Raw genomic sequence first — 15,168 nt, 5'->3', positions numbered from 1 at the left:
GGGGGCTGGGGGTCCAGGGCGCGAGGGAGGCCCTGGGCGCCCCCCGCGCTGGGTGGGAGCAGCGGGAGGTGAAGCCAGGTGTGAGCAGCTCCTGCCCGGCAGGTGCGTCCTCCCGCCCGCGGGACGCACGGGGCTGAGCCGAGCAAAGTGACCTGCGTGAGGTCAGGAGGGCTGCGCGCGCCTGGGACGCCTTGGCGCGCGGGTCAGAGGCCCCCGGCTGCCCCGTTGGCATCAGTCGCCCGGGACAGGTCGCCCTGCGGGTCCTTAGCCAATTGGTAGGAGACAGGCGTGCCACGGGGTCCCTCGGGGTGCGTCCCATCGGCTGAAGTCGGCTCCCGCTGCCCTGTCCTCTGGGCCCCGAGCTGGGGACGAGGGGTGCGCCTTTTCCCTTTGGGGACGAGGAAGAGGGAGACTTGTCCCTCCTCTTCTTTGTTTTGGGAAAATCTCTGCAGCCCCGTAGTGTTACCTGAACTCCTGCTTCTTGGTTGCCTCCCGGAGTAGGGAGAAACTGGAAACTCTCTGAGATGCCGGGAGCGATACGGCCGGCGCGGCGGGGACAGGCCCGCAGGGCCCCCGGGCGAGGTGCTAACGGCTCGGTAGCCCCGGGAAGGCACTGCCCACAGCCCGAGCCCCACGGCGGCGACCCGGAGGCGACGATCAGGGCTGGGCCGCCCGGACACCGGGCACCCCTGCCCCGGGAGGAGTGGTCCTGGTCTCTAGGCGCCCGCTCCCTGCAGGAACAAGGCCAGGCACCCGGGCGCTTCGGTTCACGGCAGGACCCCGGACCGGGGCCGGGAGGCTGAGAGCGCCAGCCAGATGGTGTGCGCCCTTATCGCGGCTTCGTGGGCCCCGCGGAAGAATTGCCTTATGGCCCCAAGTTGCGTGCTTCCAGGCCCCAGAGGGCCTGGTTGTAGGTGGCCGCCGGCAGTGGCTTGAGCCCGGGCTTTTGCGAAGGGCCCGCCCCGCTGAAGGGCACAGCGCCGTGATCCCGAATCCCGAATCCGTTTCAATTCCGTTTCAGACGCCCAGGAGGAGGCGGGCCTGTCAGGTGGAATCCCAGCGGATCGTTTGGGAGGGAAAAGATTGCGACCCGAGGTCTGCCTATAGGGCTGGGGTGTCCCAGGGCTCTGCCTCCAGCCTGCGAAGCCCACCCGGATTGAAGCCCGCGCGGTAGTCCCCGGGCCAAGTACGGTAGGGGGCCCGCCCGGGGCGCCAGTGCGTCCAGGCACTGCTGGCGCTCAGGGCTGCAGAGAGCCAAACAAATGACGGAAAATTACAAAGGCTGCTAAGGAGAGTTTCAAGGTGTTTAGAAAACCTGACGTGAGGGGTGGGCTGTTGACTTAGCCTGGGAGGTCGGAGAAGGCTCTCCAGGAAGCGAGGATGGAGCTAACACCCCACCGCACCCGGAGGAGAATGGGGGCTGGGAGTGTGCACAGGGCTTGCACAACCAGGGGACCTGGGGGCCAGGCGCTGCTGCTGCTGAGTGAGGTAGAGGGGCTGGGGGGGCCCGGGGGATCACTGAAGGGATGCTCCCCTTTCTCAGCTTCACCAGAGGCGGGGCAGGCCTGCGTCTCCCCACCCCGGCCAAGCTAACTGGACCCCTGGGTCAAGGTTGAAAGGCCAGGGGGCACCAGCAAGCACTCAACACAGGGTCCGGGAGTTGCGGTGGCGGCCTTTGCCTGGAGATCGGCCGCGGACACACCTCCCTCTCTGCTTTGAAAAATATGACCTGGTGGGCAGCAGGGGGCTTTCTCATGACTCCCAGTCTGTTCGGTCCCCAGCAACATCTTTCTTATTGACGCCTCCAAGGTCGGTCTTCTAGCAAGTTTGTGTAGCTGCCGGGAGCCTACAGAGCCCGGGAGATGGCGTGGAGCTTGGCCCCCTCGCACCCTGGGCTCAGTTGCCTTTATTGTAGGAGAAAGTTGGGCCGTACTGGTGTTGTCATGATAACAGCGAACGTGGATGTGGCGTTTTCTTCCAGCCAGGCATCATTCCAAGCTCTTTCTGATAACTCAGGTGAGAGGAAACTGAGGCAGAGGGGTGACATGACTTGCTCCAGGCCCCAGGTCCTGTAGGGAGAACTGGGGATGCAGGCAGGCCACCTGGCTCCAGGGGAGCTGAGCGATGCCTGGACCCCTCGTGGGAGAGGGGCTTGCTCGCCAGCCAGGCTGGCTTCACCATAATCCAGGAGCAGAGCCCCACCTGGGCTCCGTGCTGCCCGCTTCCGGGGTGACCTGGGCAGGAGAGCCTGGGGCAGTGCAGAGGGTTGACCTACCCGAGTGATGGGGCCAAGGGTGAAAATGTCTTGTAGGCAATGAAGCCTAGACACACGAAGGACATTATGTCGGTTGTCATCGTCATCATCCTGTAAGCATACTGGCTGCGACTCTGGGCCTGGCCTGGGGGCACGGGGGCCTATCAGGATGTGCAAGCCAGGGCTCCGGGCTGGTGTCTGTCACTCTTTTCCACCTAAGCCTGGGGCAGGAGTCCTGGGGGGCTTTGTAACCATTTGAGGTCATCGCCTTGGTTTCAACAGCTGCATCAGACTCGGAAGGAACAGGAAATCTATTCTTTCTAAGCGTCCCAGAAAGTTCCAGGCTTGGGAACCAGGGGTCATGCCTGAGCCTTAGGCAGGGAAGTAGAAAGGAAAGGCGACTGGCCCAACATACTGTCTGGTCAGCCTCGCTTACCTAAGGAGGGGAAGCTGGCCCTGCTTGAGGGGGCACGGAGAAGGGGCACTCAAGCCCCACATACTCATCTGCCCTCTGCCGCCCTCACAGCTCTGGGTCTCCTGGGCTGCCACTGCTTTTCCCAAAATTGCTGAGCCTCTGCTGCCCTTCCTGGTCCCTCTTTAGTTTCCAGGGCACCTGCCAGGGGACCCCTGCCACTGGGCCAGCCCCAGGACAAGCTAAGTGGCCTCTGGGTATAGGGAGCAGGGGTGTCACACACCTGAGTGCTGAGATGTGAATTGGGCCAGGCTTGGTGAGTCCCTTCCTAGCTCGGGGAAGGGGAGCCCTATATGTAGGCCATCTTGGGAACCCTGGCTTGCAAGCCCCCAGGGGCTGTAGGCCTGGGTGTGTGGGAGGGGACTCCGGGTGCCCCCTGTGCCATTGACCATCCTGGTCCCAACAGCACATGGAGTAGCAAAGGGCTCGGCCGATCGCACAGGCAGTTCCAGGGAACAAGCCAGAGACAGAGCTTGAGGTCAGGAGGAAGGGCAGGTGACCTAGGACTTGGTTTGCCCTGGCCACTGGACAGCGGTCGGGAGAAGAGGAATTGGGAGCGTGCAAAATGTCACGGGCAGCCTTAGAGGCATCCAGGGAGAATGGCAGGTGCTGAAATTCTGGTGAGGGTGCGGGCAGTTCCTTGGACTGTAAACTGGATTTTGAAGAGGGAAGGTGACCCAAGGACAGGCTTTTTGCTCCTGTTAGAGGCAAGTCAAGGAGAAGGAGGGAAGGACTTGCTGTGGGGGGAGACTGCAGGTCTTTAGTTCGTATGCACCATCAGGCATCAGTGGGGCGGGGTAGGGTGTGGGAGGGGTGAGGGTACAGAGGTGTGATATGGCATCAGTGGGGCGGGGTAGGGTGCGGGAGGGGTGAAGGTACAGAAGTGTGATATGAAAGAAGGAAATGTTTGAAAGACACCAGCTGAAGTCTAGAAATTCATGCAAGGGCAGAGTGGACAGAATCATTGGGAGATCAACCAGGTAGGCCTGGGAAGAGAAACCGTGGCCTTCCGGTGGACGTTTGTTAGACAAATATTTTCTAGTGAGCTCTGATCTGGAAGACGAGACTAAGCCCAGGCTTTGTGATTACTTGTTTGTATGTGACCCCATGTCAGAATCCCTTTAAGGTCCTTGATTCCCGAGGGGCCCTCCTGGCAGGGCTCACTGGAGACTTGATCTGTACATGGGGCACATGGAGCCTGTGTTTTCTAGGGATGCGTTTGGAGTTTATCTTTTGCATTTCCTATCAAAAAGAATAAAAGATTGTCATGTCTGGCCTCGCAACTGAAGCCTAATTTGGTTCTAGAAAGTGCTGGAGAAACAAGCTTCCAGTGTTGGATCAAAGTTTTTTTTTTGGTTTGAGGAACTGTTTTCTTCCAAGGCAACCCAGTCGATATTGAAACGTTCTCATTGTTGGAAACTTGGTTTCCCTGGATTGAGTTGAATCTGCCTTCCTGATGTTTCTGACCATTTTGATCCTGGATTCTTCCTTTGGATTTTCACAGAAAAATATTGAGTCCCCTTTCCACATAGCAGTCTCTTAGCTGCTATCATTATGTTACTCCTGAGGGCTCATCATGTGAAGGGCACGGTGCTAGGACACGTACACACTTAATCCTGGCAAAAACCCCATTGACGTGTTATGCCCATTTCACAGATTGACTCGGGCAAGTTCTTCAAACCTTAGACAGTGGCTTTTGCACTTTGTTGAGGCCTCCTCCCTCCTAGAGGGATTGGGACACCTCTCTGGCCTGTCTTTCGAACTCGGCATGCAGTCAGCTCTGTACACCTGGACGTGTGAGGTCACCCACATCCTCAATTTGGAGGCTGTTTTTGTCCAGGTGCCGGCTTTCTGGCACTCTCTCTCTTAAATTTCATCTTACTCATTTGGCCTTTGGAATGCAAATATATATATATATATATACGGGAATGTTTTCTTTGTATGGTACAAAGCTAGATTTGAAAAAAAAAAAAAAAAGGACCAGACCCAATTCCTGCCCTAAAAAGTTTGTAATCTCGTTTGGACCATGAGGCATTCATAGAAAAAGAAACTTGGTGATGCAGGCAGTACTTCTGAACTGCTGTCTCTCTCTCCCTCTCCCTCTTTCTGTCATTCCTGTGTCAATCACAGTGTGTGCCATTTTGCTAATGGTCTATACTTGTTTATGTTGAACTGTTAGTTAAATCCACCACAGTCTGTTACCTTCCCTCTAACAGTGCATTTTGTCTCCAACAGGACACGAAAACATCTTTACACGTAAGGTGATTTTGTGCAGTGGTTGAGGCATAGGGGGTTCCACTGGTCATGGATCATCGGATAGGGAGTGTCTGTTGGTGTTGCTTGCTTTGGAGTTTGCAGAAGGGATACTGAAACTGAGGTCAAGGGAGGTGGAGCTTCTTTCACCCATCACACCTCATCACACCACCAGCATCTCGAAGGTACCTGGCGGGGCCCAGTGCAGGAGCCCCTATGTGAATGGTGTGTCGGGGGAAAGTCAGTGGAGCCTTCATTATAGGGAAAACCCCTGACCCCCAGATGGGGGTCAGTATCTATGAGGCCGACCTCATTTGCGTTGGTTTGGTGGTTTTCAAAATAAACCTCCAGCAAGTGCGTTCTGAGGTCCAGAGGAAAGACACTACAGTTTAAGGAGAGGCTCTTCTTGTTTGGAAATAGCTCCATTACTTCGTGGGAAGCTGGTAGGATTCCACGGCACCGTCCTGTTGAGTGGTGGCCGGGCAGGTGACTCGAGGCATGAGTCAGCCCTCTGAAAGGAGAGCCCGGGGTGGCCCGGGACAGCCGTGCGCTGTTGTGTGACTCAAGTGGGTGAAGTTGGAGCGGGACCTCACCGGGAACAAAGAAGGGGACCAAGCTTTGACACACATGCCCTTTGTCGCTTCAAGGAAAATTGCTTCATTGAGGCTGGCTTTCTGGAATCCAGGGCAATCAGCTCTGTCCTTTAGCTGACAGGAAAGAACACTGGAGAAGCAGTGTTGTCTCTCATCATCTGGGCTGTCTTGCTCCTTTCAGAAACCAGTTAAAGAGATTTACTATCTTGTGTGGGCGTGGAATTGCCTGTTTCGAAGATGAACCACGTGGAACGTGATCTCCTGGTCCTTTTAGACAGCAGTACGTCTCCCGTCAGGTCCAGTTCCCGAGGGAGATATTTCCCCCTTCCTTTGTTTTTGGCCACAGAAAGTTAGAGGTGGCACGACTCTCGTCTTTCCTTCCAAAGTCCATGCAGCCGATCTGGGCACGCTTGGTGTTCTGGGTTCTAAGGGTTTGTGGGCCGTGGGATCGCTGGGTGAGATAGAATTGTGCTGTGGTTACTTCTGGGTCCTGGGCTTTTACGGGACAATTCCCGGCCGCGGCTCCCGGTGCCCCTGGAGCTCCTGGCTTCCTAGTCTCCGCTGTTAGGGATATTGAATGAATAGGGAGCGTGGATTTCGGGCATTGATTCATCACTCCTTTCAGAGGGCTCTTAAACTGGGAAAGCCGCCAGTGGGATCAAATTTTCATTTCCTGAAACTTCAACCAACCCTATAACTGGCGAGATAGCTCAGAGGCACAGGGAGTGACAGCCACCGAGGGCAGAGAAACCAGGGGTGAGAATGTTCTCTGGGGCAGGACTCGCCTGAAACTAATGCGAGGAAGGTGCGAGCTTTTCCTGCTTAGACTATGTGTTGCCGTCAAGTCTCAGAACCCTCTCTCTTTACAGAGCAGACGATGTAGGAAAGGTTATTAATATGTGATAATCACACCCACTTAAAGGCTTAAACGTCATATATATTCTGAATGGTGATCTCTTCCTCCTGTATATCGCTCAGATTTATTTCCTCGTGCTTGGAAAATTGTTGACTCTTTTTTTAAATCTTAAAAAAATCTTAAAGCTATCAGTACAAACTGGTTCTTTTATTTTATCTTTGCGTGAAGAGTAAATAAATGATCTGCTGCATCTTTCTTGTGACTTGTTCAACGAGGTTTCCTGAGGTTAAACAGCCATACTTATATTTTTATTTATAGCAAGTTAATGTTGGGTTTTTTTTAACGTCTTTATTAGAGTGTAATTGCTTTACAATGGTATGTTAGCTTCTGCTGTATAACAAAGTGAATCTGTCCCCAGGGTTTTCTTTTTCTAATGTAATGAGTCAGAGAATAATTTCGCTCTGGAGTCACGCAGTGCCCGGCAGGAGCTGGCTCTGTTGCCTTTGGCTCCATTGGATTTTCAGAGCCGGTGGAGTTGGTATCTTGAGCACCCTTTCCAGATGTAAATCTGCAACTGCGACCGATCAGGCCCATCCTGCCTCTGTGGCCTGTTCAACGTTTATCAGCTTTATGATCACTTTTTTTTTTTGGCTGTGTTGGGTCTTTGTTGCTGCACACGGGCTTTCTCTAGTTGCAGCGAGCGGGGGCTACTTCATTGCGGTGCGCGGGCTGCTCATTGCGGTGGCTTTTCTTGTTGCGGAGCACGGGCTCAGGAGTTGTGGCTCGCGGGCTCTAGAGCACGGGCTCAGGAGTTGAGTTGTGGCGCACGGGCTTAGTTGCTCTGTGGCACGTGGGATCTTCCCGGACCAAGGCTTGAACCCGTGCCCCCTGCACTGGCAGGCGGATTTTTAACCCCTGCGCCCCTAGGGAAGCGTATGTAGCACTTCCTGTGTTCCAGGCACTAAGAGCTTCTTTATCAACTCACTTTACGCCCCTAACAGCCCTGTAGTGGGTGCTACTATTAACCCCTTTTGCAGACAAGGAAACCAAGGCCCAGAAACATTAACTGAGTGGCCCCAGGTCACTCACCCCAGGTAGTGAGTGACTGAGCTGGGGTTTGGATCCAGAGTCTAGTCATCGTGCTGTCTGCATCTGCCGGGCACTTTACAGATGAAAAATGATCAGACCTGATCTGGCCAGCTCTGAAACCCAGAGCTTTCTCACTGTGGATGGGGTCCTGTGGAGGCGTGATTGTGAAGGCCGTTTCTTGGAGTATTGTTTGGTCAATTCAGGGCAGCCAGGGGTGGTGGACAAAGGCCGTTCTTTGCTTATGATGGGAAGAGTGAAGTCAGATAAGCCTTTACTATAAAACTTTTTATGTTGATGGTCTTTCTAGATAACTACTATTCACAAATGTCAGAAAACAAGGTGACCCAGGGCTTTCTTTTCATGACCGATATCCTTAGAAACCACCCAAATGGTTAGTTCTAAACTTCTTTCTTTTCTGGATTTGGGATAGTGAGTGGAGTAGCAGGCAGGTATGGATGTGTTTTTTGTTTGTTTGTTTGTTTGTTTGTTTTTGCTGTACGCGGGCCTCTCACTGTTGTGGCCTCTCCCATTGTGGAGCACAGGCTCCGGACGCGCAGGCTCAGTGGCCATGGCTCACGGGCCCAGCCACTCCGCGGCATGTGGGATCTTCCCGGACCGGGGCACGAACCCGTGTCCCCTGTGTCGGCAGGCGGACTCCCGACCACTGCACCACCAGGGAAGCCCAGTATGGATGTGTTTATGGAATTTCTAAATATATTTGTTCATTAAGGTTGGGGCAGTTCTATACGGATTATTTGAAAAGTCAGGTGTGGCCTCCATGTGGGTCTAAGCTCTAGACCACCTGCTCCACGCTGGGGACGGTGGTTGCTCCATTGTCCCAGTGGATGCCCTGCAGAGTCTTATCACCCCTGCCATGGCCTGGGCACATGGGGTGTCTGCCTGTGCCCTCGCGTTAAATCCTCACTTGAGCAATCCAGCATGATGGTTGCGTCCGCTTCCGTCTGAGATTCAGAGAGGTCAGTCGCCCAAGGACACCTCAGGGTGTGGCACTGTCAGGAGTTGACCCGGATTTTTGCCTTCCTTCCCCGCCACCCGACTCAACAGTCTATAAGTCCCTGTGCACATTTCTCTCTTCCTGGATTCTCCTTTCGGTGGAGGTGACGTCGGGGAAGTCTGGGCTTCCGGGTGGGAGCTGGGTGAGTGCCGCAGGCCCTGAACTTAACAAGCAAGTGGGTCCCCGTCTTCTTCGGGATGAGCAGCTGCAGGAGGAGGTGGTGAGGTGAAGGCGAAGGTGAGCGGGCAGAACTGCCGTGGCTCTGGCGAGAGGTGATCCTTCTACTGCATTCTCCATTCATCGTGTGCAAACTCACCAGTACGGAAATAGCACAGTCTTGTCGTTGTTTCTTCTAGGTCAGCTTGGACGTTCCAAATACCTCCCTTTACCTGATGCTGCTGATAAAATCAGGATGGCTTTAAACTCAGTAAGTGGTTAATCATTACCTTCCTGGCCTTTCCTCCGTTCCCGGTTCCTTCTGTTATTTCCAGCTATGTGTGTGAGTCGGCATTTTAAGTCCTGCTTGCAAGACTGCCTTTGCTCCCTGGATGCTGTGAAGGCGTTCTTGGGGTGAGGGGTGAGCAGGGGCTGGGCGGGGGGAGCCATGTGACAGCTGCATAGCGGGAAGTCTCAGAGCTCTCGGAGGGGGTGTGGATGTGTGATTCTCCCCTGGGCCTCTTCTCTTCCTGCTCAGATTGGGGTGGGGCGAGGGGACAGGGGTGAGGGTGTGGGGACAGATAGAGGCAGGACAGTGGTGAGAGGGAGTGAGTCCTGGGGAGAAAAGCGCGCTTAGGATACCGCCAGCCAGCAGAGCACAGAGTCGCCTTGCTTCCTGGTAGCCTGGGACAGGCTATGGCTGTGTGGGACACTGGGCTGGCTGCCCCTCTCCCTGAGGCTCTCTCCCCCCACAACACACACACTTTGGAGACAAATGCACTATCTTTATTCCCCATCGCATCGCACTCATCGTCTTATACCTGGGAATAAGTGCGTTTCGTAGTTATTCTACTGGTTAATGACAAAATTCTTCTCTCTATCTGGAAAACAGACGTTTGCTTCCCCTGCCCCTTTATTTAGAATTATGTATTTATTTATATTAAAGCCTTTTAAAATTTTAAATCCACAGCACAGGAATTCACTGGGCCGAACTGCCGTGACTGCTCCCACGTTTCCTGGGAAGGACGGCACGTTCTTAGATGCTTCAGATAGAGGCCAAACGCCCGTGCCGCTTTTTGGCCTCTGGCTCCCCCATTTAGATGAGAGATTACATTTCGTATTCCCTTTCTGTTACTGCTCTGGTTTCGAGGGTAATCTTTGGACTCTGGAAGGGGCGCGTTGGTGAGTTATTAAACTCGCATTCGGCCCCTTGCTTTCTAGTCGCGCTGCCCTGGAGGCCCTGTTTAAAATTCTCAGCATCTAGTTGCCTCTGCTCAGAAGGCTGGTCTTCTCTGAACTCTCAGTCAACAAGGAGCAAGGCGACAAATCACTGAGTGGGCAGGAGTGTTGCATGTGGACACTCAGATAAGAGGGCAAGCGTGGCTCCCAGAGTGGCCCAGCCAGTGGGCGGTTCAGGGCGGCTGACGCAGGACAAGGTGGCAGGCTGCTGGGGTCCGGAGTGTCCGATGGGGGGCAGGGCCCGGAGAGGGCAATTTTTAAGTAGGCAGAGGGGGAGGGGAGGGCATTCTCAGAAGATGGAAACCAGCCAAAAGATGGAGCTGAGAGGGAAATGGAGTAGCTGGGCCCCCCTTCCACGTTTGTGCGTGTACACACCGTGTCCCAGAAGTTCCACTGACAAGGACGGAGCTGCTGAACTCCGCACACTCTCAACATAAACACACGTGCCCTAGAAAGATGCCCGTGGGAGCAGATCTGCTAGCCACCGCCCCAGTTGTAAATCTTTTAGGTAGATTTTTAAATCCCTGTCACTCACGTTCCTGTCTGCAAAATGGGTATATCCATCACAGCTGTACCATCTTAGGGGGTTATGGTCACGCTTCAAGGAGGGCATGAATACAGATGCCCGAAGCAGGTGAGTTCTCGAATGTCAGCTCTTATTATTCTCATTATAATTCTGGCATTGCTAGTCCATAACTTTGTAGCCCACTCTCAGGGGTAGGGTATTGTCTCATTCCCAGACTTCTACACATTTTTTTACTCCTCAGTCTCAATGTCAGCCATTTGTTTTTTTTCTTTATTTCAAAAGATGAATAGTAAACAAACAAACAAACCCAAAAACTATTGCCAATTAATTGGAAACGCTGGTGAGTTTTCATTCTATGTGAGTTCAGTGATTGGCATAATTAAAGATGCCCTAAAAGGATCTGCAGCACTGACCCAGCAATCCCACTCCTGGGCATAGACCCTGAGAAAACCATAATTGCAAGAGTCATGTACCACCATGTTCATTGCAGCTCTATTTACAATAGGCAGGTCATGGAAGCAACCTAAGTGTCCATTGACAGATGAATGGACAAAGAAGATGTGGCACGTATATACAGTGGAATATTACTCAGCCATAAAAAGAAATGAAATTGAGTTATTTGTAATGAGGTGGATGGACCTAGAGTCTGTCATACAGAGTGAAGTAAGTCAGAAAGAGAAAAATAAATACCGTATGCTAACACATATATATGGAATCTAAGAAAAAAAAGGTTCTGAAGAACATAGGGGCAGGACAGGAATAAAGACGCAGACATAGAGAGTGGACTTGAGGCCATGGGGAGGGGGAAGGGTAAGCTGGGACGAAGTGAGAGTGGCATGGACATATATACACTACCAAGTTTAAGATAGATAGTGGGAAGCAGCCGCATGGCATGGGGAGACCATCTAAGTGCTTTGTGACCACCTAGAGGGATGGGATAGGGAGGGTGGGAGGGAGACGCAAGAGGGAGGGGATATGGGGATATATGTATATGTATAGCTGATTCACTTTGTTATAAAGCAGAAACTAACACGCCATTGTAAAGCAATTATACTCCAATAAAGATGTTAAAAAAAAAAGAATCGGCAGCGCTGTCCCAGTGTCTTGTCTGAGTGTGATGGGGTGTACATTTAACCTTTAGGATAATTAGGGTTTTGTATCATTCATCTTCTTTTTTAATTTTTTAAAAAAATGTTTAGTGGGGTATAGCTGCTTTACAATGCTGTGTCATTCATCTTCTTTTTAATCATTCAGGGGTCACCACCAGGTGTCGGGCCTTACTATGAGAACCATGGATTCCAACCCGAAAGCCTCTACCCTCCGCAGCCGCCCATGGCGCACCGTGCCTACGCGGGGTACCCGGCTCAGTACTACCCGCCCGCGGTGCCCCAGTACGCCCCGAGGGTTCAGACGCACACCTCGACACCCGTCATCCTCATGCAGCCCAAACCCCCGTCAGGGCCAGCATGCACCTCAAGTAGGACCCTTTTTGCATTTATTTCCTCTAATGGAGCCCGAGTTTTGGGTCTGCCTTCTCCGGTGGCCCGTCTGCCCCACCCGCTCTGGTGCCAGCTCTCCTCTGTCTGCCGGGCTGGTCTGGCTCTGCATACCTCTCCCCTCCCCCACTCTGGGTCAAAGATGTGGGCCTGGGTCTCGCCTCCTGTGGGCCTTTGGGGGCCTCCCTGCTGCTAAGACCTTCATCTCCCACTAATGCTCTGGTACTGGCTTGGCCTGTACCACCCAGGGTGGTCTTGCTAGCTGGGCTTCTCTGAACTGCTTCTTCTCTGCGTGGTTTGTCGCTGAATCTTCCTGAGTAGATGGTAAACCCCCCAATGCAGGGAGAAACGATCTAACCTTTCTCTGTGTACCATTCCCTGGGCACTGCAAGTCACGTTCAAGGTGCTCAAAGAGTAGCTTGTGTATTTTGTGTTTGGTGAATGAAGTGGCCGGTGGAATTGTTGTACAGAAGCATCTTCAACATTTCTCTTGCCTTGAAGGGTCTTGTAGCCAGACCTGACTGGGCCACGGAGGAGGGTTGAGGGACTGAAGGTGGTGTGTCCTCTACCCATCACCTTAATCCCATATCTTTCTTATCCTCTCATTCATCTCCTTTCTTTGCATTGCATTTTATCTCTTCTCCCTCCAGACCCCTTCCCATCGCACCGCTCCCCAGGTTTTAATGCAGGCTAGTTGATGCGGTGAGAACTGCCCAGGCAGGACAAGTACTGCCATTACTAGTATGAGCGCAGAGCCAGTACAGTGGCTGGACCAAGGAACATTTTCACTGATAATGTTTTCATTTTAATTCGTGAGATACGCCTACCTACATACACAACTTGCACCGTTAAAGATTAGTGACAGAGTGAATTTCCACGTGCCACCACCATGCCACAAATAATGGCAGTAAGGAATAGTGAATAAGACCCGTACCCTTTGAAGACGCCCCTCCGCAGACCACTCCAGCTCTTCACAAGTGCCGTCGCCCTTGGATTTCTGCCTCAGTCCTTGCCTCTGCCTCCTTCGCGCTTCGTAGGTGGCTCGTCCATCCTTCCTTCTCCGCACCGCTACTCTCTTCCATTCCTGTGTTTTCTGCCCCTGCTTCTTTCCTGTGTGGTTCTCTTTCCCTCCATTAATTTGTCTTGGATCAAGGAAACACTTGTCTCTGCGCTGATGTCTTTCTGGTGGTGGTTGGTAGAATGAGGCCAGTGGCTGCTACTCGGGGTGATTTTGACCCCCAGGGACATCTGGCAATGTCTGGAGACAGTTTTGGTTGTTATAACTGGGCTGGGGGTGCTACTGGCATCTCCTGGGTAGGTGCCAGCGACCCTGCTAAACATCCTCCAGTACGTAGGATGACCACTCCCCCGCCAAGAATGACCCAGCCAAGATGTCCGTGGTACCCAGGCTGAGGACCCCTAGTCTGAGCCTATCATGGTCTCAGCTCTTCCCTCTCTTCCCCGACACTTGGCAAACACTGGTCTGTCTCCACAGTTTTGCCTTTTCAGAATGTAGAGTTGGAATCATGCAGCATGTAGCCTGGCAGAGCCTTGACAGTATTTTGCAAGCTACTTAAACAGCACAAACTCAAGAGAACCCCAGCAGGAATACAAGGGAAATTTTTATCTTAATGGCTCTCGTGGTGTTATCAAGAGTCGTAGGTGTTTCACATTGAACCGCAAGGCATACACATGTGAATGTTTGGGGTTTTGGAGGACTGACGGTCAACAGTCTTGTGCTACTAATAGTTGACACTGGACACGATAGGGCTTTTGCACCGACAATTGACAACAATGAAGGTAAATGACTAGTCAGTTATAATTACACTCACAATCTCTACAATTGCAAACCAGCACCCAGTCATGTCTGATCGACCAGGCAATGATTCCGAAATGCCTGTCCCCCAGAGGTGAGATCCGGGGCTCCCGCTGCCCAAGCTCCTAGTGAGGGCTGGGCAGGTTGTCACCTTCTCAACGAGAGGTTCAAGATACCTAGTTTAATAGCCCTCAACTCACCAGGCACGTTATTTTATCTTGGATAAGATAACACATAGGGAAGTCTCCTAAAGGAAGACATCGTCCTTGACTAATGGGTCAAATTGGCCACTTGGAATTTCCCCTGAGCTTCCTTGGTGACCCTGCCCTGCTTTCGGTAAGTGCGAAGTCCTGATAATGTGGCTGGCGGCACATGGAGCTCCTCAGGCCGGCGGCTGTGACCTCACCCGTGAGCCTGTGGCACTGCAGACTCACGCCTCCTCTCCCCGAGCTGAGTCAGAATCTCTGGGTAACAGGCTCCCCGGTGATTTCTAAGCCGGTTTGAGCACAGACTGTGGGATTGGCAGAGCATGGTAACGAAATGAGAGGCGAGGCTTTGAGCCCCCATCAGATGGGTCAGCTCTGGTCTCTCAACCCCAGAAGCTGAACGTCTTGTTCTGGTGGACTTCTCAAGGCAAGAATGTGCACAGGTGGGGTGCAAGGCCCCCCCGCACTGCAGCCTGGGTGCCCTCCTGTATGAACTAAGGGGTTGGAGTGTCTGTGTGAGCACCTTCGCCCCGACACTTCCCTCTGCCTCTCCACCTATCCCAAGGGATCACTGGGCCTGGAGCTGCTCTCTGCACAGGAACTGCTGAGGGTGGTGGTGGTGGGGGCCTTCCTCTGAACCTTGGCATGACGTTTGGCTTACACTCTGACCGACAGTGGCGTGTTGGTTTGTTTTGACTAGAGAGCGCTGGTGACTTTCTCCAAAGACTTGTATTCTTAGCTGAAACGTGAGCCCAGAGTTCCTGCCCCCAGACCCGGGAGCGATGCCAGCGCTGCCCAGTAGAACTTCCTGCAGTGATGGAATGTCCTGCCTCTTCACAGTCCAGCGCAGTAGCCACTGGTCACATGGGATTACCGAGTAGTTGAATTTACCGAACGATTTAATATCGTTTAACGGTAATTAATTGAAGCGCAAAGAGCCACATGTGGCCAGTGACTGTTTAAATGAGTCAGTGTGACTCTGTCCCATCCCTCCCTAAACCACCTTGAGGAAGAGGCTTTTTTCCCGCTGCCTTGGGTACCACTGACATGGAGATGACGGTCTGAGGACATTATTATTATTTTGTTTATCCTTTATAATCACCGGAACAAGGTATGTTTCCTTTTTTCAGCCATTTTTTTATTCATCATTTATTTGACTACCTTCAGGCCCTACTTGTGGAAGACCTTAATTTTAAT

General features: G+C 52.8%; 1 protein-coding gene across 3 annotated transcripts in view; it reads left to right on the top strand.

The window, feature by feature from the left end:
• Nucleotides 1–15,168, top strand: part of TMPRSS2 (transmembrane serine protease 2) — a 39,541-nt gene that overhangs the window by 6,716 nt on the left and 17,657 nt on the right. For all 3 annotated transcript variants that reach the window (XM_024758324.1, XM_024758323.1, XM_024758322.1), the window contains exons 2-3: nt 8,889–8,959; nt 11,708–11,930. In XM_024758324.1, the coding sequence (XP_024614092.1) occupies nt 8,945–8,959; nt 11,708–11,930 (238 nt within the window). In that variant the 5' untranslated portion in view covers nt 8,889–8,944. The remainder of the gene's footprint in view (nt 1–8,888; nt 8,960–11,707; nt 11,931–15,168) is intronic.

The sequence above is a fragment of the Neophocaena asiaeorientalis genome, unplaced genomic scaffold, assembly GCF_003031525.2.
Source record: "Neophocaena asiaeorientalis asiaeorientalis breed wild unplaced genomic scaffold, Neophocaena_asiaeorientalis_V1.1 scaffold45, whole genome shotgun sequence".
In the NCBI taxonomy this organism is placed as follows: Eukaryota; Metazoa; Chordata; class Mammalia; order Artiodactyla; family Phocoenidae; genus Neophocaena; species Neophocaena asiaeorientalis.
This window is presented reverse-complemented; position numbering and strand designations above follow the sequence as displayed.